Below are 21,473 nucleotides of genomic sequence, written 5' to 3' on the forward strand. Positions count from 1 at the left end.
TGAATTATCAAATCTAGACGTTGATATTTCTAATGTCGTACCTGTACGGGGGTTCTCCGTCACAGTCGAGATCGTCCTCGCTGCCGTCCTCGGTGTTACCATCCGCAGGTGTGTAACTAGGACTGTTACGTCCCGGACTGTCGTGCAGTCCATTTCGCAGTCTGTGTCTCGTGCAGAGATCAGGGGTCGGTGGAAGAACGGAAATTTTCGGGGGCAACGGGGAAAACGGATCCCTTTGTAACGGCGGCGTAGGACACCCCGATCTGCAATGGACGATCACAGGCCGTTATTAAAGTCGCTTAACAAAATTAACAATAATTTTCAGATTTTTTACTCCAAATATTCGAATAAAAAAGTATTTAAATATTTGATAAAAGTGATAATGGAGTTAAAATTATTACCTGTGACATCTTCGGCAGATACTGATGGAGCTCGTCGAGTTCTCCTTCGAAGACATGTGACCGTTTTTCCGTGTCACGCTGTTCGACTTCACGGTACTTAGACTAGCGCTCGATGCAGTGCTCTGTTGTTCCGCGTCGGAATTCCCCGTGGTAATTTCCTCCGTCGCCGTGTCCTGACTGGTCGATCTGCTGTTACTCTCTCGAGGAGCTCTGGCCGCTAACTCCTCGGCCGTCCATTCCTCAAGAGAGCCTTCATGATCTGGTGGAGGGATCTGATGCGAATTGCGCACCCACTGGGCCAGATGATTGTTCTCTCGAGAGTTCTTTAGGATCGTCTCTAGACTCCCTCCAAGTTGCGATTCCTTCTCCTCGTCAGGTTGCTGAGGCTCCGGCACGATCTGTTCACATTTAGGCATTCATTTCAGGGTTTCAAATTTGAGTCAGCTTTTTATATCGTTATTATATTTCAAATTAGACCATTGTTATATTTAATAGCCATATTAAAACGCTGGACATGCTCTATCATGCAAAAAGACTGAATAAGCCGTTGAAATTAATTCATCGAAAATTTATTTATCTCGGAAAATTTGAGATTAAAATGTTTTTATTAAACTTTTAATTTATGTTGTATTCTGCAAAGAGTTGCATAAATAATAATATAAATATTAGTATTTTTTAACAAAAAATATGTCACGCGTCTAAATTATAATTGTCGGGACAAACTTTTTCCTCACTTTTTAAACTCACCCGCGGACTTTCCGTGGACTCTCTAGTCACGACAAAGTTGCTAACGATCGGACTCTCTTCGGGGCTATTCTGATCCGGCGAGCCCAAGTCACAGCCTGTGTTCACATAGATGCTGGAATACAATGAAAATTGACACGCGTAAATACCGTTTCATTTTCCGTACATTCGCGCGACTTTCCGCTCATATTTTGATTCTCAAAAAATCTCACGAAATACGCATGTGTTTTCTCGTTACTCACATTTGCCGTTGAAGAAGATTGTGCCACACAGCTTTGAGCTCCGGGGTGGGTGCTCGAAGAATGATAACGCGTCTTCGGAGTCGACTGTGAGGGCTGCAACCGCCGCTGTTCAGCGTCTCGACGTTGCTGTTTTCCGCGCTGCTATTTATCGTGACTTGCAGTCGAAATTCTGTTGGTCTTTTTCGCACGGTGAAACACGCTTCGGCGATACTCGACAATCGCAGAGGCTCCTCGGTAACGAATAGCACGCGATCCCGTGAGACCCGCGCGAACACCAGAAGATCAGTCAGTAGCAGCGCCCAAGAGGGCTGCAGACGCGCACGACCTTCTACCTTAGCGAGAGCGCCGCCGAAGAGCCTGAAAAGGATTTTCCATTTTAAACATTGCATTTCAAATTTTAACCAAAAAAAAGTTAATTGCAAGCTATTGACGAAATCGATTTAACTTCGCGTTTTGCAAAATTTTGAGGATAAAATACTTAAATATAAAAATAACAATCGACGAATAATTAAAAAACTTGTGCTTTATGAAAATAATAATAAAGTATGATTTACATCTTGATCGAAAGAGTAAGGTTCGAATTCACGAAAAATATTGAAAAAGTGGTTTACAGTATTTACCATTGTCTTCCCGGCATCGCTAAGGTAAACGGCTTGCATCTCGCAAATACCAGTCGAGACTCCACTTCCTGCAAACTCAGCAGAGGTCTTCCCGTGTCTCGCGGCGGTTCCATAACACCCGCATTAGCCGTAGCTTCTCTGTAGCCTTGGGCCAAATCCCTAGCTTGCTGACAATTCCGCGGGGATGCCTGGCCCAACAATCTCGTCATCTCTCTGTAAGCACGAATTTACTACGAAAACGGTACGGTTTTCTCTTTTCCGATGCTACAAATACTGAGGAGATTACTTTGTTAAAAATTTCTCATAATATGTTTGTTTTTCAAAATTTGAATTATGACTAAAAATGCTAATAATTTTCATAACTCAAATGTTTTTTTTTTTACATCGAGATTTTTATAACAAAAAAGTGTTTAAAAATATTGAGAATTGACGAGAAGTTCTTATCGGGGTGATAAGAGATTTTTAAACTTATATTACAGATTTATTATAATATTGCAATCAATTTAATTGAGCTTTGTTTTACATCGAAACATGTTTTTTGTTCAATGAAACTGATCGAAAAGCAACTTAAACTTCCTTTCTGAAAGTAAAAACGATTAATTAGCAGAATTGTGCCAACCTGTAGTGTTCTAAGGGTAGAAGTAGCACCCCGGTGAGGTCGGGACGTCGTTTGTGTGGCACGGCGGGTTCACAGACTAGCTTGGCGAAGGCCGCGTTCCGTCTGAGAGCGACTAGGAGGCAACAGGCACGTTGTAGGCCACTGAGGTATCTTCGATAGGCAGCTGTGATTTTAGGAACTCTGCAGAGATAACTATCGATACCGCCGCCCTCGTCTCTGATCTCCTCGGACAGCTTGAGCAGCTCGTCCAGGTTTTGAAATAGGATTAGGTAGTCCGCCGCTGCCAGAACGTCGCGGTGCTCGCACAGCGGAATCATGAAGCGCGTGTGGCCGCTCTTCAGGACTCCCCAATATCTTGCCTCTCGTACAGTCAATTCCTCCTCGGGTGGCGCGTCAGGTACCAGATTCGGAAAGATCTGCTCGAACGAATCGCGAAAGAATATTCGTTGGTTTTTCTAGAAAATCGGAATAGACGGATGCCTATTTTGGAGGAATTGGTGATATTTTAGTTAGAAATTCTTACGTTCTCAGAAAATACATCAATCTCGTTACATTGAACAAGCAAAGCTAATAATGTATATCTGCGAGTAAGATAATGTCTTAACTTACAGCTTGGAGTAATGCGCGTGTAATAATGTATGGAAAGTGGTGCTTTGTTCTTCGATCGATGTCTTGTGTTATATTAAGTGGGCCGTACTTAAGCGTAAAGATCTAATAAAAGATTAAACGAAAATGGCTTGTCATTGAAAATTGAAGCATTTAAAATAATTTTCAATAATATCTGATATTATCGGTAAATTAATATAAAAGCAATATAATATTCGCAGGCTTTGAGAACTTTTTCATTCGATCATAGAACATGAAATATAGACTTGATTGCTTTTAGAAGAAAATTAACTTTTTAACGTTGAGAAATTAAATCAAAGACAATGATTTAATAAGAAAACTTAGGAAAGTGTGTGATGATTAAAAATCGTAGGATATGAGGGTGAGAAGGGTGTAATAAATCAACAGAACGCATGGTTGGAAACAAAACTTGTTGACAACAAAAAAGAGCAACCTAATCAAGGTACAAAACATAACCGCATCATAACTTAAACGGCATCTTCCACGCGAGAGATGCGCGCGCTATACACTACACGCTTACAAGTAAAATACAAAGGCAGTGAAGAGGAGAAGAAAGGAAACAATGTACACAGGTGTGTGATGCCCCTCATACGCTTCTCGTGACAAAACAAAAAAATAAGCTCTGAATAACGCACATTCATAATGCGCCTAACAAATTCGCATTCTCACTATAATGCAAGTTTTCCGTGAAAACAAAATTTTCCGATAATCCTAAAATGCGAGACTACGTTCTATATAGAAATCTTTTCGACTTAAAAGTTGCAGAACAACATTAGACGTTTGAAATTTTTCCAACTGTACAATCCTACACCGCGCGATCTCCAGAGTATTAAAAGTAAAAATCATCAAAGTGCCTTTGCGCAATTGTACCTTGCAGTGTTGTATTATTCGGGCTGTGTTCACTATCGCACACTTTCCTTTAATGTTTTCATTAACATTTACAACACCGCGACTCATATAGTAGGACACGTATTATCGACACATCTGCAAATTCATACAAGATTTATAGTTTCGTAAAGCAGCAGTAACACGTAGAGACAATGCGATTCAGCGTATTGATAGCATTTAAAAAATATATATCACTTCTATACGATGGCGAAAATAATGAAAAAGTTGTCTCTCTCAAAATATCTTTTCGTCTTTTCGTATCCACGCTTAAAAAAAAAACATTATGTCGATGCTCGAACGATGTCGAATTTAATTACCGTTTTTCCGCGATACTGATTGATTCTGCCGTCGCGCTTAGCTGATATGCGTCCGTCATCAATTTATTCAATTATATACGTGTGATATTCATGGATTCACAAGAATAAGCACGTATAACACACGCTTCGTAGTGTCCTAGTTGTAGTTAAACGTATTTCTCGACCCGATCGATTTATCCTCACGTAGACTGAAAACTTCTTTAACTTTTTAAACCTCAATTAATTTACGATCCATGTGCGAGTATGCTTCAACGAACACAGGTTTGAGTGAGACACTAATCGGAGCAATCTTTATCGTACTAATTATTTGTTGGCACCTTAAATTAGAAACTATCACTTGTGACATAAATACAATAACAAGTTGATGTGGTTTTATATAAATCTTCCGGATCAATCGGGCTATTTTTTTTTCTTTTAAATATTTCAAACAACTTCTAGATATCCAGAAATAATCCCTATAACATATAAATAAATATTAACTATGGATATAAATACGAAAAATATTTTTACGGTGCTAAAATAATCGAATTAATTCGATCACTTTGTACTTCGGTTAAATGACGGATAACGTTACATCAACTTGTCACTCTTGTTATTCCACGCGACGTTTCTTCGTAATTAAGATACCGAAAATAGCGTCGATGAGATATCGCTATGGGTATTTAACATTTACACGAGGACGCCGGTACCGACCTCGGCGTTGAACGTGACCGCGTGCTGGCTGTTAGGGCCGGCGGCAGCCGCGGGTTGTTGAAGAGTGGCGTTGACTGAACTGGGCCTGTGGGTGCTAGACGACTGAATGCCACCCTTGCGATACACCTCCAGCACTAGCTGATTTGTCGCGGCCTGGATGAGGCCCAGAATCTCGTCCCGCGGCCTCGTCACGACATTCGTCGTCTCGACGAAAACCACGTGATCACCTGGTCGTAGGCCGGAACGATCCGCCGGGCTTCCCGGATCCACGCGCTCCACCCGAGGCGGTCTGCCCCATGATAACGAAAATCCCCATGGTATCTGTCAGAGAGATGATGAAACATTTAGTTGGCGAAGTTGGTTAATTCTGATAAACGTAAAAAATATCGACAAATATTAAATATAAAATTATTTTTAATCTACTTTTAATTGTATTATTTCATAACATACTTTAATCTTAGAAACAAATATGGAAATTAAAGATAAAGTTTGGTAGCGGTTTATTTATTCGACATTTGTGGAATATCGAGTGCAGGAGAAAAGTATATAATTTTTGAATTGCTGTACGTGTTAATGCTGACTTTATTTGAAGCAATCACGTGGCAAACGCACCTGATTAACCGAGGTTTGTCTTATCAGCCTTCTTGTAATTGTACACGGTGTTCTACCGCCTTTCGCGGTGAAGTTCGGATGTAGGGGTAGGCCTGTTAAGGGATCAAGCGGTTCCAACTCCAGATGCCTCAGATACATCAGATCATCTGTCCCTGAGTTATTATTATCTTGCTCGCCATCCTTGGATAATGGTGGCGACACGACGCAATCCTGTGGTACACCCGCGAAAGGGGTGCTCGTATTTCGGACGGATCCGCCTTCTAAAGGGTGCCATGTCGCTTCCTGCAAATCATTATTTCCCTTCCCTTTTAGTTTTTTCGTGGTAAAAGAAAATACGAGAACTTTACAAATATGTCTAGTATCTTATTTAATTTCTGTAAATTTAATTCAAGAATTAGAATATTTATACGAAAAAAATACGCAAAACTGCAGTGTTTAGTGGCGTTCTATTAAATCTCCGCTACAGAAAAATTCAGATTTATCAAGAATCCACGCAATATCTCTAAGATAGTGAAAAATTTATTTATGTTAGCTAAGGCAGTTTTTTTTCGAAATATAATTATAATAAGAATTATAATACAATTTAGTAATATTTTTATCATATCACTATATAAAGATATAAAATAAATCTACACAATCGCAATATGTTACGTAAGTGAATGTTGGCTCCGGAGCGAACATATTTAAGATATTGCTCGGATGATCAAAAATCAAGTGATCCGGCATCAGATAATGCTCGTGCTCGAGACGAATAATCCACTTAACCCTGATACAAAGGGAACACTTTAGGACATTGATATTGCAAAAGCCGTTATATTTTAATGCCAGAGCTGGAAAAGTTAAATTACGAATTTTGCATGGAGTGAGAAAAGTATCAACTTCTTGAAATTTGTTCGGCTAATTTTCTACGTATTAGCTTATTAGGCTATTAAAATGTAATTTATTTTCTAACTTGTATTCAAAGCATTATATAGCAGCCGACGCGTTTGAAAACATATTTCGATCGAGTACCTCAAGTAAATATTATATTGGAAATTTCGATATATTTACTTTGCTCTGGGAAGGATAAGTTTCTCAATAATTTATAGCAAAAAACTTTCTTAAATGCAACTTCAATATTCGGAGGCTAGTATATCAGCAAACTTTAGTAGACATCTAAACACAGCTGGCAAGTGCAATATATAGGCTGAAAATAAATCTGCAGCGAACGTCTCCATCGAGACTCTGCCGAATAAATACTTAATGTTTTGACGCTTAGTGTCGTTCTCCAGGGAAAAATGAGCTTTTCAATAATTTATAACAAAGAAACTTTGCCGAGACGCCACTTTCAGTATTAATGTAACAGCAAACTTCAGCAGACGTCTCTAGATATATTCCATAGTACGGCACACTCGAAGCGAATCGAGGGCGGAAGCCTCTCGATCGAGTGTCTCGAATGGATACTCGAAGTTTCACGATATTTACCTTATCTTGGGACAGCGGCAGGGGAAGAGTCATGCAGCCCAGCAGTTCGCTACGTCTGTAACAGGGAAAATGGGAAATACACATAAATTTTCGCCTCACGAAGTAAAGTCGCGAAACGTGTGGACGCGTTCGTGTAGACGTATACACACATACTGTACGCGAGTATATGCCATCTATTCGCGAGACGCGAGAAACGTGGTGTATATACAGTGTGACCGTAATGTCTCGCGCAATGTACGTGAATACGGAGAGGGTGAAAGGGAGAGATGCACGTGGTGAACGTGGTGCGCATGTTCTCGGGGAATCGATTCCCCTCCTACCACCAAAAGAGGATGCCCAGAAATTAGTTTTTATATTCGAATGGACCACTGAAAACGCGCAATTCAAAAATGGCTACTTTCACGCAATATATTGCTAAACTTCTTTTCATTTTTTATCGATTAAGAAGCTAAATATTGAGCATTGTGCAACAGTTTTAGAAGTTCATGTAGGTTCATCGAAACTTTTGCTTGATAATAATAATTAGATCTTGTTGCGATTTATGAGAAATATAGATATGTTAAATGTAAATTCCGGTGTTTATATAAAAATATCAGTTTTTTTTTTTAAATCTTTACGTTTGCGAAAAAATATTTTCACCGGAATGCAGAAAATCTTCATAAAACAATCTATTAAATAAGTATTTTGCACATTTTATAATTTCACTTCAAGCTAAAATGATCAAATAGCACATCCGTATATCATATATTCACAGTATATCAATAGAATTGTCTTCGCGAAAACAAAACTTCTGTAGAACGTTTTTCCAATATCAGAAATTCCCGGAGTAGCTTAAAATTAGGTTGACTGGTTCGATTGAGCAATCCGAAGAATAAACAAGCCAAGGTCGAGGCGCGGGCGAAAGGGATCGATCGTCGATCGAATATTGAACGATGAGAAACACGCTTTCTCGTGAGCTTATCGACGAGTTTATATGTGTAAAAATAAACGTAACATTCATGGATAAACGATTGACGAGTAGAAATAAAGGAGATTTATCACGAATACGCGAATCGGAATACGTTAAAGATAGCTAAATGCAAGGCTGAGAAATTCGCTGGTTCACTGACATAAATTCCACGGACTTGAGCTCCCGTGCAGTTCGTGCTCGCTTTACGAATTCCACGAGGCTTTCCCACGCTGTGCCGCCCCGGCATATTTCGAAAGATTGCTATCTCGTACGTAGTACGAGGCATCACGTGCTTGTTAAGCCTCACGAATTAACGACGTATCGTTTACAAGAACTTTATCGGGCGAATTAAACCGGTCTGATTCGCCAGTCGAGATTAATTTCTCCGTTTCCATCCCTTTGGCTGACTATTACAGTTGGTGCAAGCAAAACAGATTATATTCAACTTTTATCGCGGCAACCTGTTTTCTCAGCGTAAACTGTAGTTGTTCTAAAATTTATGTCGAACTTATTCCCTTGTCGGCAACTTTTACTTTTTCCAAAAAAGTCACATTTTATAAAAATATTATAAAGACTGTTATGTGAAATTTTAGACTTAAAAATTTCATATAGAAAATAATTGAAGGATTCCACAGTGGATCACTTTATAATCCGCTTATTTAAGAAAGGTCGAATTAATTTTAATTTAATTTTCTGTGCATTAAAATTTATTTTCTTAAGTTTTGCAAAAAGTACATTAGATCACTATTCCATCAAATCTTTTAATCTTTTTCATATTTTTTTAATTGATCATTAGGATATCACTTTTATCTTAGGATTCTCTGAATAAAATTACAATTAATCTCCCCACAATGAAAGTTCGAGATTAGTTCGAGATTAGTATTAATAAATAAATTTACAGGCAACGGAATGTCGGATTTACTTCAAGTTTTATCGCGCTCCTGCGGTCTCGCGAGATTTACGAACTTAATCTACGTCAATAGCCTCAGTCCAGCGTCGTAAATCTCTTTGTTTATCTTTTTTTTTTCTCTTGTTTTCGCGGAGCATGCTCACCTCGCACGACGATCCCGGTGCCAGACGGCGATGTCCAGGGACGTGGGCCTGTGACCGGTGCAGTGACTGTTGTACGCCGGGCAGGGTAGTATTAGAGTCTCGCGGAACACCGGATTCGGCGTGGCGCGGTGAACCGCGGTCCTTTTAACAACTCCCTCGCCGCTGGTATTCTTCAAACTCGCCTTGACGTACGCGTGCACCGGTCCCTCGTACGCCCGCCTCAGATCTTTGCACCTTATCACTATAAAAATTTTAAACACGTGAAAAAAATATTTCATATACCACCCATTTTAAAAGACAGTAATAACAAAAGTACATCTGTATGAGGTTTCTTTAGATAGAAACACGTTTATATACACAAAGAATTTTATCCCGATAATTAATTGATAGAAAAAGAATAAAAGAATTGCAAAGAAACTGTAAACTTATATTTATACTAGCAAAAGTTTATTGCATTTTTCAAAAAAAGAAGAATGTTGCAATAACGTTTCTTCCAACAATAATTTATTCAAGTGACGGATTCTAAAATATAACAAATGCAGTAAAAAGTAATCCATCAGGTGGAATCCGAATTTAACAGAATGTATACGTAATGTTTTGGCTCATCGATATAAATTTTTCCTTAATGATCAAGCAAAAAATGAGCAAAACGTTGAGTAAACGTTGAGAGATTGAAAGTTCTACACTCGTAGTCATTTTGACAGATTTTTGAGATCCCTTGGATTTATGTTTTGTGGGGGAAAAGGAGGAACAGTCCGATAATGTGATGAAACGATCATCGGGCTATTACGATCTTTGCCCTATTTCATTTTCACTACATCTTCGCACTCCGTCTAGCTATCAAGCTTTTATCGGCGATAAAATGAAAAGGTGAAAGTACGAAGTGAGGAGGTGAATCAAAGAAGGATACTGAGAGTGATCGAACTTTTTTTAAAATCCGATCGATACTTTTATCGCTATCAAGGTCTCATTACTTATTATAACGCAACAACGTCGTATTTTCCACTACGATTACGTAACAATAACCGCGATTATATTTTCCGTATAAATACTTTTGAGAACTCGATAAGAAAACGTGAAAATAGTGTTCATAGTCTGCGCGTGAAGTGTTTGAACACGTGCAACAATAAACTCCGCAGCACATTCCGAGCGTGTTTTGTCGCCGGTTTTATTCGTTTGGCCTTATAAAGTCCGCTACATTTATTGTGAATGTGAATTCGTTTTCAGTTTTTTATAATCATTGCGTCACAATCGTTTAATATCAGCAGCTTTTATTATTACCGCTTTTGCTCTCGTAACTTTTACGTAATACAGTGACAAAGACTAATGACGATATGCTTTTTGCAACGCACAATTTGCCCAATTCAAGAGAACAGAAATATTTTATCAATTTGCATATATTGTAAATGTAGGCATAATGTTTATTCATGTATTGATTTAATAATTATTATAATTTCATAGTTTCAAATTTGAAAATTGTTAAATATTACATGTACGTGTCTCATATTTTATTAGATTTACATAAAAAATGCAGACTCTGAAATTTATTTATTTCTGTTTAGTGTAAATCTTAATTTTTGACGTACAAAATGAGGAAAGATTTAAATTTAAGAAAAATTACTTTTATTTTACATATTCAAGATTTTTTATCTAAATGTCTTTCTTTAAAACTCTACGTGTAAACATCAGATTAACTTATCTGAACTAAACATGCTTAAGACGAGACAAAATGCCAAGATATATTCATAATATAACTGGATAGAATCTTCTCATTTCTCTACGTCGGGCAAATTTTACATTGTATGTGACGGCACTGCGGACAGGAATCCCGGAGAATCGACGCTTCGAGCTCGCTCTTACGGCTGACTGTACCGCGGCACGCACTACTTGCGCCCGAGGACGTCTGACCGATGCGGCATTTGCACTAAAGCTCCATCCATGCCGAGGATTCGCGTCACGCGATTCACTTTTCGACAATTACGCTACGCGTTTTAATTAACATCAAACACCACAAGTACGATAATTAGTCGACAAATAGGATGATTTCGCGAAACACACTACTACTATTTGCTGAAAATAATGCTCTTCCCTCTGCTAAAACTTTGTCAGTTGTTGAAATAAATGTGGTCGTAGAGGAAATGTTTACACACTGAGAAGTGGCACAGTGTACAAATAGTACGAGCAGTCTGTTTCGAGGACAAAATCGTGTCACGCTGTGCTCGAATTCACCCCGCTTATCGACTCAGTCTCGTACACAAGAACTAAACGGCAGCTTCGAGATGACGAAGAAAGTGCCGCAACGAAAGTGGTTACCGCGGGATTAATCGTGGGCCTCGATTGACCGATTCTGCGGGACGATCGTAAAACGCGTCAGCCGACCGGACGTGACGTGTCTCGTGCTAAACGGATGCAGGGTAAACAAGACCGACAAGACGAGTCAGCGAAACGAGTCTCGCCGTCGTAAACGAGCGAGGACTGCGGTTGTTTACGCAAGGGCAACACGACGATGATCAATGTCGGCGGGTCTACTAACCGGAATCGAGTCGCCGGGAGAGTCTGTGGGTTACTGGCACAGTATATGCCGAGCGCGGGGTGCCGAGCACCCTCGATGCACCCCCTCTCGTAACTGGCGCATGTCTCGTGGCTGCGTAACGTCAGGGGTGAACGAGAGTGGCGAGCTACCCCATGAATACACGACGGAGAATAACGAACGTTTTTTGTAGAAATACACAGTGTATGTAGTAATATATAGATAGATGTATGTAGTAATACATAGACATATAAAAACAAATTAAACTAATCAAGCAAAAATTTATATTAAATTTTACTTTGCAAGATACATAATAATACCGATATTGAGATAATATTAGATAAATTAAATTAAATTAATCAAATAAAATATTTTACTAAGAAGAATATGATTAATAACCGAATGTACAATATAATTAATAAATATTAATAGAGTTAAAATTTCTTTCCTAAAAGGAAAGAGACATAATATTGTAATTTCTAATGCGAAATTGCGGCAAAAATTGTAGAATCTTTGCAAAGATCTATTGATAGATTTTTTTTACTGCTAGATAAAGTTATTAGCTTTATCTTTTACTTATTGCTTATCATAAATATTGAATACGCTTTCTAAATAATGTTTTCCTCGCATGAAAATATAATCCACACATTTGCACTCTCCTCGATCAGTCGACCACTCGAGACCACTTCTGTTTTAATATAATTAATTAATATGAAGCCATTACCAACTCACCTCGAACGTGTATATGTTCCGCCACAAGGGAGCACTCGATTTCGATCGATCCGCGACAAGTAGATCTCGTTGGCGGTTCGCTCTCGGGACTGAACTTTAAGCATCTTCTGACAGTCGCGACCAAGGGAACTTCCGGAGTTGTGGACGTAGAAGTGACGAATGATTTCGAGCTATGCAAATCGTCCATCATGGACGATTTCGGGCTGTCGAGATCCCAGGAACTCGTCTTCCTGCTGACATCTTCTTCCTTGCGATTTTCAGCGCCGAAGGACGCTTTTGTGGCTGGCATGTGCTTCTCGTCCAAAGTCGAATCTAGATCCGTTTCTAACGCGAGCTTCTTCACGTTCGGATTGACGGCTTCGACCAGCGTGTTTTGATCTTCTTTTGCCGAAGGGCTGCACGTCCTCTTAGCTCGTTTGCCATCTGCTTCTTTGTCGCCGTCCTTCCGCGGGCGTTTTCGGCGAATGCCACGTTGCCTCTTCAACGTAAACTCACCCCCGAGATCGTTCAGAGGCGACGCAAAGGCCCAGGACACCGGGGAGGGGTCTTCGAGAAGTTGACTGACCGACGATATCGAACTGTCGTTACGCGCCGGCGATTCCTCCTCCACTACTTCATCTTGCTCCGCGATAGTTTCATACGTGTGATCCATCATCTTTAAGTCCGACTGTTTTTCGCACGACGCTTCTAAGACCTTGTTCCTTTCTTCGGCATCGCCAAGTAGAATCTCTGCTACCGTTTTGCTGCCGAAGTTGACTTCTTGTTCTCTGCACACATAGTTATACGTGATCTTTAACATGATGAATTGTACACAACGTAAACGTATTAGCGCGGGATAGAACTTGCAAAGTATCTTTGGTTAATATTAATATTATTATATACTTTTCAAAGTAATAATTTTATCTCATTCACATCTTCTTATAAAACAAAAATTAAATTAATTAAAAATATAACAATAAGAAATAAATAAAGATAATTTAGTAAAAAGTAAAGAAGTGAAATGAACACAATTTACTAGATTGAATATATTTTATTAATTTGATTGGCGATTCTCAGAATAAAGCTTTTCCCTCTTTTATTCATCTAAACTATATTCTCTAATTAAATACAATTTCCAAGATTATACTTTTTATACATTTTTTATAAAATATAAATCTTTGCTCTGCTAATTGAAGACTTCATTGAATAGATCGCATTGACTTTCATTCTTAATTATTATTCTCCTCACCTGTGAAGCACCTCCGTCACAGTGTTGTCCATATTCTCATATTCGGGTAAATCTTGATCTATCGTGAGATTCGATAGCTTGCCGGCGAGCGGCGTCTGCCCTTGCGTCGCCTTCGGCTTGAACGGACTGATTGCTTGAACAAGTTTAGTATGATAGGGTGTCCGACATCGCGCGTGAAGCTTCGTAATTTTCGCCAATTTCGGTAAATATGGTGTTCTTACTAATCGCGTCTTTTGCTCGTTATTTTGGGAATAGACCTTGGTCTTCGGTCCCAGAGGCATCGAACCCGCCTCCATCACGTCCTCGGGACTGGTCGCCATCGAGATCTGTTGAAAAAAGTCGGAAACGTGTGACTGTAAATTCGCTCGCGCCTCGTTGACGACGTTCTGCGGCAATTCGTTCTCGCTTTGAAAATTCTTGGTACGATTGTTCATGAAAAGCGCGGGATCGGTCGGCAGGGTCAGCGCGGTGGAGCATTTGCTACCGGGTGGATAATAAGTGAGCGGTCCGATATCGTTGTCCACTCTTGGCGTGCTTTGATAGAAGCTTTCCGATACTGGAGAATTTTCCAATTCGTACGACATAGATTGCCGTTTGCTTGGTCTCAAATGTGGCTTCGTCGCCTACAAAAATATTGAGAAATATATTTCTAGACGAAAGGGAAATGCTGTATTGGCAAAGTTTATTCTTTATTAAGAGTTTATTTCTTATTATTTTTATATAATATAATATTTTATTTAATATAAGTGATGAAAAATGTGCTAAAACTATTCTGCAATTTTTTAAAAAAATTACAAAATTATTATAAGACAAACTTTATGAAAAAAAAAAAGATCGAATTTATTATCACCTGAAAGTATGTTCTCAAGTCGGTCCCATGACTCCTACACCTTCTCCTACGGGCCGGCGTTGTCCTGGACGTGTTCGACACATTCTGTGTAGTTACTTGCCTGGTTCGGCAACTAGCCGCGGTCGGCGGAGTGTTAGACAAGTCTCGAAAAGGTCGGCGAGATGCCTTGTTCAAGGTGGGAGGACCGTGGGGTGTCGAACTGGTTGTCGATAACGATCTCGAAACCGTCCACTTCAGCATCTCTGCGCGCGAAGAGAGAGAACAAATGATTTTAAAAATTATTTAACCATTTGCCACGATTTTTACTAAACTTTCAAGACATGAAAATGTTTTTAGAAATTATAAAATCACATTTCTCCGACATTACGCTTTACTTCATAAAATTACACAACTGATAGTTTTGCGTAAATTTAGCGAGAAATGTTTTACGATAAAAAACATTTTATCTTTAAAATCTTTGTCGTCAAGCGTAATTAATTTTCTCGTCCACCTGTTTTAAAGTGGATGTCATCTCTTGCAGAAACCACAAAACCGTGAAACAATCATCATGCCAACACATTAACCTGTTTTTTTGTGTCCCAGTCTATTATAACATTTTATTAAAGTGTCTTTTATGTCCAATTTAGTTGTTTTCGTCGCACAAAGGAAGTGCGGGGGCCGGACCGGCTGTCATTAACCTACAATACACGCGTATGAATGCAGACGAGTGCATGAATGGGAAAGTCGTTGGGTTTCGCTAAGTCTCGATTAGATTGACATCGACGTCCTGTCTTGTCGTGTCCGCCTATCGGTCTTCCGGTCGAAAGCGAAGTGATCGCGTCGCACTTAATTATGTAGGGTGAGTACACAAAGTACGATACACGAAACGCAATGAGAAACCTCGCGACGTAATCGAGAGAAGGAGAAAGAGATAGAGACGTGCACCTGTCGCGACATACGGGAAATAGCGAAACAGGTGAAAGCCGCCATACACCTGAGAGACGGTTTTACGAGTTAGCACTTGCTTAGGCACCATGCTTAACGATCCCCTAAACGGCTGTTAAAAGTAGCACCGATACTTCCTTCCCACTTTTGCTTCCCCTGCGTAATTTCATAATGAACGACGTGAAAACGCGAGCATGACGAGCCAGAAAAAAAGACGCGATCGAACGAAAAACGAGCCGAATTATTGTTTCGTTTCGGTTCTGTGGTTGTTGCATGCTGTGCAGGTAGTCGTTGATTCGCGAAATCGCTGATTCGATTAGCTCGCATGAGCGCAGATTCGCCACGGTCGCCGAATTGAATCGAAGCCTTTCTTTTGAGCATGATATTCGCCTAAATCGGCTGTTCCAGATTGAAGATAACCAATATTTTCGTTGACATTGACACTTGCCCGGTTTTTACTAAAATATTAAAACTTTGCCTATTTTTACATTAATTTTTTTCGAAAAAAAATTTAATACAGTTTTCTGTGGAAGATAGAAAATGAAAAATAGAAATGAAAGCGTAATACAAAAATAATTTAACTTTGTTCAATTTTAATTAATATTTTTCTAATTTTATTTAATTTTAAAAATATTTTATGAGTAAAGTGAAGTTTTTTATTTGGTCAAATGTATTCAAAATGCTTTAGAATCTCTCATCGCATTTTCTCCTTTGCTCTAGATTTGTTTACTAATAAGTATAGAAAAAATTGTTAAACTTGCTTGTATCGCTTGAACTTGATAATATTTTTGATAAACGTTACGCATTACTAATTCCTTCACACTTTACAAAATAATTTTCACATAAACATTGCTACTAAAGTCAGACAAACTTTTTGGTTAACGCTATGTATTCTCACTTTAATATTAAATGCACTTTAATTAGAATACATTTGAAGTATAAAGAGGATGCGATGAAGACGCATTGCATGCATTCGACTAAAGAAAAGATCGTATCTGATGTCGACCCTGACCCTGAAGCAAGCTTCCTGAAGCAACCTGAAAAGTCGCGCAGGCAAAATTGCGTCCCGGACAGCGCATAAAAACGGCGGCAGCAGCACTAGCAGTAGCAGCAGGTTTTTACTTTTAACGGTTCACCGAGGGGGGTGCGACGCATTGTACTAGCTAGGTATAAAAATGCATTCATTTGCATACAGGCTGTTGCCAAGCTGCGCGCACGCGCGCGCGTTTTCTCCTGCGCTTTTTCCCCGTGCGCGCTCGCGTGAGCGTTTCTCCAAGAGGTTTCTGTGTATGCGAATGTCTGTCTGTCTGTCGCGACACCATCACCACCCTACGCGCTCGTAAAACGGTCTGGGCACCTGCCCATATGGTGGTGAAACGCGCGGTGGGTCCCAGCTGGTATCGCTGTGCCCAGCGCTAGGTGAAACTCCAATGTCGATACGTGGCGAAGATGATGGTTATCTGACGTCTATGAATTTTCTTAACGTACATACATCTTGAGAGGAGAAACTTCATGCACATGTGCCGTCTCTCGTAAAAATACGGCAACATAAAATATTTATTATGGCTTTAAATCATAAGATTCGAACATTTTCATTTTCTTTAATTCAAACGTTTTCGGACGTTTTATCACTCCTACAAATTTTTGTAAATTTTATGTGCATTTGTTTCCATGACATCTACTGGAACATTGTATAAAGCCGAATCTACAGATATTTTTATGCAATATTCGTGTATTGCTCTGAAAAAAATAAATATTTCATTATAAAAAATATATTTTGTTTAGAATTTAGAACTAAATGTACATCGAATATTATCTTTGCAAAATAAATTTATTAATTAAATTTGCAAAATTACTTAAATTTAACTATAAAAGAACTTTAGATTTCTTCTCAGATTCAGAAAAGAATTTTTGATACGAATAAAGTATTTTTTTAACAAACTTTCGGGGTCTTTAACGTCCGTAAGTGATAAATCGTGCTACGCAAAAGGATATGCGGAATACCTAAACCTTCGGAAAACCTTCGGAATGTTCGTCCCTCTTTCGAATGAATGAGTAGCGACGAAAGGCATTTGTCTGCATAATTAGACACTAGTTCGTCGTTCGAAATAAACGGGGTACGACAGTCAGACTGCACCTGCGATAAGGTATTGTTTCCGTCTGTTTCCGGTTTACAACTTTATACAATATTATAGTACACACTAAATTGTATACTTAACGTTTTACATTCGTACGTTTGAATGGAATACGTTCTTCACGCTTATACATGTTCTTGCACATCTCGAGAAGTATAAAGATACGTAAAGTTCGCCGAGTTGCAAACTCGCGCAGAAGAAATGTACAAACTTTTATTCTTTTTAAATTATTACAGCATATAGTTTTATAAATTATTAAAATATTAATAAAAAATCTCTCTCTCAAATTTTATTATATAGTGACGGTTGTTATCAAGTTCTTTATTCACGATCAAATTATCTTTTTTATTATCGCAGCAAGGCAATCTGCGAAGATTAATCCACGTGGCAGATAAGAATCTACTAATTCGATCATACACACTACCTGCATCCAAAAATAAAATCCTTCCCTTTGAAGTTCTCGCTGTGACGATAGCTTCGATTAGAATACCTGTGGCGCTCTATTAAACGCAGCCCAGGGGTTCGCCGTCGTAATTACGAGTGTGCAATAAATCTTAAGAGCTCACTATACGCGGATATAAATATAAAAAGGGGAACCATTGTACGGTCCACCTGTAAATTTAATCTTTTATATGTTTTGCGAACAAACAATCATCAAAATGTGGAGACTTTTATATTTTTATCCTTAAAAAAGAAAACAAGTGCGCAAGAGAATGGCTTCAAAGATTTGCTCCATTTAAAAATTTCGAAACAGCAGATAAACATGATGGAAGAAACTATTCAGTATATATTTTAACTTGTATTTATTTGAAGCATTAAATTATTATGAATGTTTTTTATGAATGTTTGTTAAATTATTTATATTTGTTAAAAGTCAGCAGGGAATGAGGGGGATAAATAGAAATAGATGTATTTTTAGAAATGGGTAAAGTGATCTTTTCGCTACCTTATTGACGTATAACTCGAGAATGATTAGCGCATCAATAATTCGAGCAATAAAACTCGAGTAGAAGTTGCCCAAGGGGTAATTTTTTGTATTCGTCTCCTTTATAAAGCGGCAGACATCGCGTACATCTGAATGATGAGAAACAGTGACAAGTGCACAAAGCGCTATGGCCGTCGCGACGTCGAATTGTTCCGCGGCTTCTTGATTCCCTATATGCGCCCCTTTTATGAGCTTATAAAATGTTCGCACGAGGTTTCGGTCGCGTCGTTTGAGGTCACGTTACGAATGCAAGAATGGTCCCCACAACGGCCCGGAATAACAACATCAGGGCCTTACACCCGTCTCGTGAGTCCCGTCCCCGCTTCTGTTCCCGCAAGACGCATGGCAGGATCGACCTCGTTCTTCTATGCCGCGGAAAATGAATAAAACGGAACGACGGTTGAAACCTTGACATGCTTGCAAGCATAGTCGACAAGGACCCTCGTCTGTAATATATACTATAAAAACTGTTTTTAATAAGAAAGGAGAAGAGAGAAATTGAAAGAAGTAAACGAGATTGATCAAGGGGCGGGTCTTGCTTCTGTTTTTCTAGCGGGCCCTTCCCGGTCCTTGAGAAAACTGATTTGCAAATTCTCCATCTGCCACGCAAAACCCGAAATATGTGCATGAGAATCTAATTGCAGACCTGACAATTTTAGAACAGAATTTGGATTCAGCAAAATTCAAGCTCTTTGCTATTTGTTTCGCTTCCGTTTTGTATATTTTATTAATGGGTGAAAATATTGAATTTTGTATATTATTTGTGTTAAAATAACAACATATTATTCTCCATTTTGAAGCAAATTTAACACAAGACTCGAACAAAGTTCCAAGACATTAGAAATCATATTAGCATCTGTCTAATTACATTTTTTCGATAATATCTGAGAAAGATGTCTTATCGATACCGACATTATTGTCTCAAACAAGCAGATATGAGGAAACCGACGGGAAATAGAACATCTTTTCTCCTCCGTAGCGTTAATAATCACTTGTTGTCGAGGCCCCACGAGATTAATGACGGTCGCGGCGCGGAAACCGCCGTCACAATGCGGATTATTCACGGGCCCGAAACAAGAAAGACGGAGCCATTAACGGTCTTGATGCGCCCCTCGTGTCTCGGCATGCGGCACGACGAAAACAAGAAATACCCCGAAAAGTAGCACGAGTCGGTAAGACGAGCGGGCCCTAGAAGAAGACTTTGCGCAACAATCGGATGCTAAAAAAAAACTATTTACTCAGATATCATCTTTAGATTCTGTAATCAATTTGAAGAGAATTTTCTTAATATTTAGTTGATTAAATTGTATTTTACACAAAGAAAGTAAAAAGTGCAATTTTCTCGATTCTCAAATAAATTAAATTTCCTACAATTATCAGATTAAAAATTGATGTAAAGCTTGCTTAAATTTAGACAGTATTGATATTTTCGATAAAGATACTCAAAATTGATATTCCGCTAAATTTACATAAATTCTGGAGGGATTGTTAGTTTTCAAAGGAACTCCGAATTCTCTCCCTGTTTTGTCTCACTTCCTCTTTCTCGCTTTCTCTCCAGGATAACCTGAGAACTGACAGGAAAGGGGGAGGACAGCTGAGAGAGGCTCGTGTGTACCCAATTTCTTTTCAGGACCGCGCAAACAATCACGATCTTACATATGCAAACACGCACGCCGAATGTCGCTTGCGCCGAACAAAAAGTGTCTCCGTCCGCTCACACGGAGATTTGAAGTACATACTTCGATGCCTCGGGGAACGAGTATTATTCCTCCCTCCTGCGTCCCATTTATTTGATTAAAGATGTTTCTAAAAGCCAAAGACTTTTCTTATCGCGTTGATTTATTTAAATCGCCGAGATAAAATCGCTAAAGCACCATAATAAAGGGTTCTCCGAACAAACCAATGCACCGTAATATCGCAAGGTGGAATGACATTGCGCCTGCAAAAACATTGTTCTCTCAATGAACAAAGAGAATTACCGAACAAAATATGAAGAAAAGATTTCCGCGGGGATGATAACCAAAAATCTAACAGAATATGACAACGTATGCAAAGATGCAAAGTTGCTGCCAACTGTATCGATATCTGACGAGGATTATTTGTCAACCGTCTCGCCGAAAATTCTGGGGCGTCAAATATTGAAACTGATAAAAAGCTTGTGAAAGCTTGAATTATACATCGTGACAAGAAATCGATTCACTTCTCTAATTCTCTTGAATACAGAAGTCTGCCAAATGGTTGGTATAACGAGACTTTTTGGCCTTCGTACGTCCGAAATAGCTTCCGAAGCGGATCGGCGCCATCGCCGACGATAGAGGAAGGAAAAATAACGGCCGTCGACATTTCGAACACGGGAGAAACTCCAAATTCCTACTGGAGAAGATCCTCGGGCCCGCTCGAGGGAGAGGGAAGGAGGGGGACAGGTGAAGGCATCATACCTGATCCCCTTTTATTACAAACACACGGACGAATGTGTACATACGCGTACACACGCGCGAGCATCTCGATGTACACGTACGCGAGCGGCTCCCGAAAATGCCCTATTCATCACCCCCCTTTCTTCTCTACGTCTTCCCCTTCTTTGATTTCCCACATACATCTCTCTCTCTCTCTCTCTCTCTCTCTCTCTCTCTCTCTCTTTCTCTCTCTTTCCCTCTCTTTCCGATTAAGCCTCAAGACTCGGTTCTGATTTATATTGGATTGACCCCGGGCGCACCTTTTGCTTAGTGCCATTTTCTCGAAATGCTCGCCGTGAGGGGAGGCGGGGAGGGTGATTTTCGGGAACCCAACCGACGACAATCAAAGCCGCATTCACTCCCTAGAGGCTACTGTTCGCCTCGTCAGCGACAGAGAGAGAAAT

The 21,473-nt window shown here is 39.3% G+C and overlaps 2 protein-coding genes across 4 annotated transcripts in view; one reads left to right on the forward strand and one right to left on the reverse strand.

The window, feature by feature from the left end:
- Positions 1-21,473, forward strand: part of LOC105670185 (paired mesoderm homeobox protein 2) — a 58,213-nt gene that overhangs the window by 6,681 nt on the left and 30,059 nt on the right. The window lies entirely within an intron of this gene.
- PsGEF (Protostome-specific GEF) overlaps positions 1-21,473 on the reverse strand; it is a 29,761-nt gene that overhangs the window by 4,630 nt on the left and 3,658 nt on the right. Inside the window, exons 2-15 of one of the 3 annotated variants that reach the window (XM_067359836.1) lie at positions 14,570-14,811; positions 13,720-14,342; positions 12,492-13,258; positions 9,230-9,470; positions 7,228-7,282; positions 5,764-6,045; positions 5,152-5,472; positions 3,236-3,337; positions 2,627-3,081; positions 2,008-2,220; positions 1,388-1,744; positions 1,149-1,260; positions 402-799; positions 42-263 (exon numbers count right to left, since the gene is read on the reverse strand). In XM_067359836.1, coding sequence (XP_067215937.1) covers positions 42-263; positions 402-799; positions 1,149-1,260; positions 1,388-1,744; positions 2,008-2,220; positions 2,627-3,081; positions 3,236-3,337; positions 5,152-5,472; positions 5,764-6,045; positions 7,228-7,282; positions 9,230-9,470; positions 12,492-13,258; positions 13,720-14,342; positions 14,570-14,809 — 4,388 coding nt within the window. In that variant the 5' untranslated portion in view covers positions 14,810-14,811. The remainder of the gene's footprint in view (positions 1-41; positions 264-401; positions 800-1,148; positions 1,261-1,387; positions 1,745-2,007; positions 2,221-2,626; positions 3,082-3,235; positions 3,338-5,151; positions 5,473-5,763; positions 6,046-7,227; positions 7,283-9,229; positions 9,471-12,491; positions 13,259-13,719; positions 14,343-14,569; positions 14,812-21,473) is intronic. The other 2 variants (XM_012363561.2, XM_067359837.1) reach the window with 2 other exon arrangements.

Source organism: Linepithema humile, chromosome 7, assembly GCF_040581485.1.
Source record: "Linepithema humile isolate Giens D197 chromosome 7, Lhum_UNIL_v1.0, whole genome shotgun sequence".
NCBI classification, from domain to species: domain Eukaryota; kingdom Metazoa; phylum Arthropoda; class Insecta; order Hymenoptera; family Formicidae; genus Linepithema; species Linepithema humile.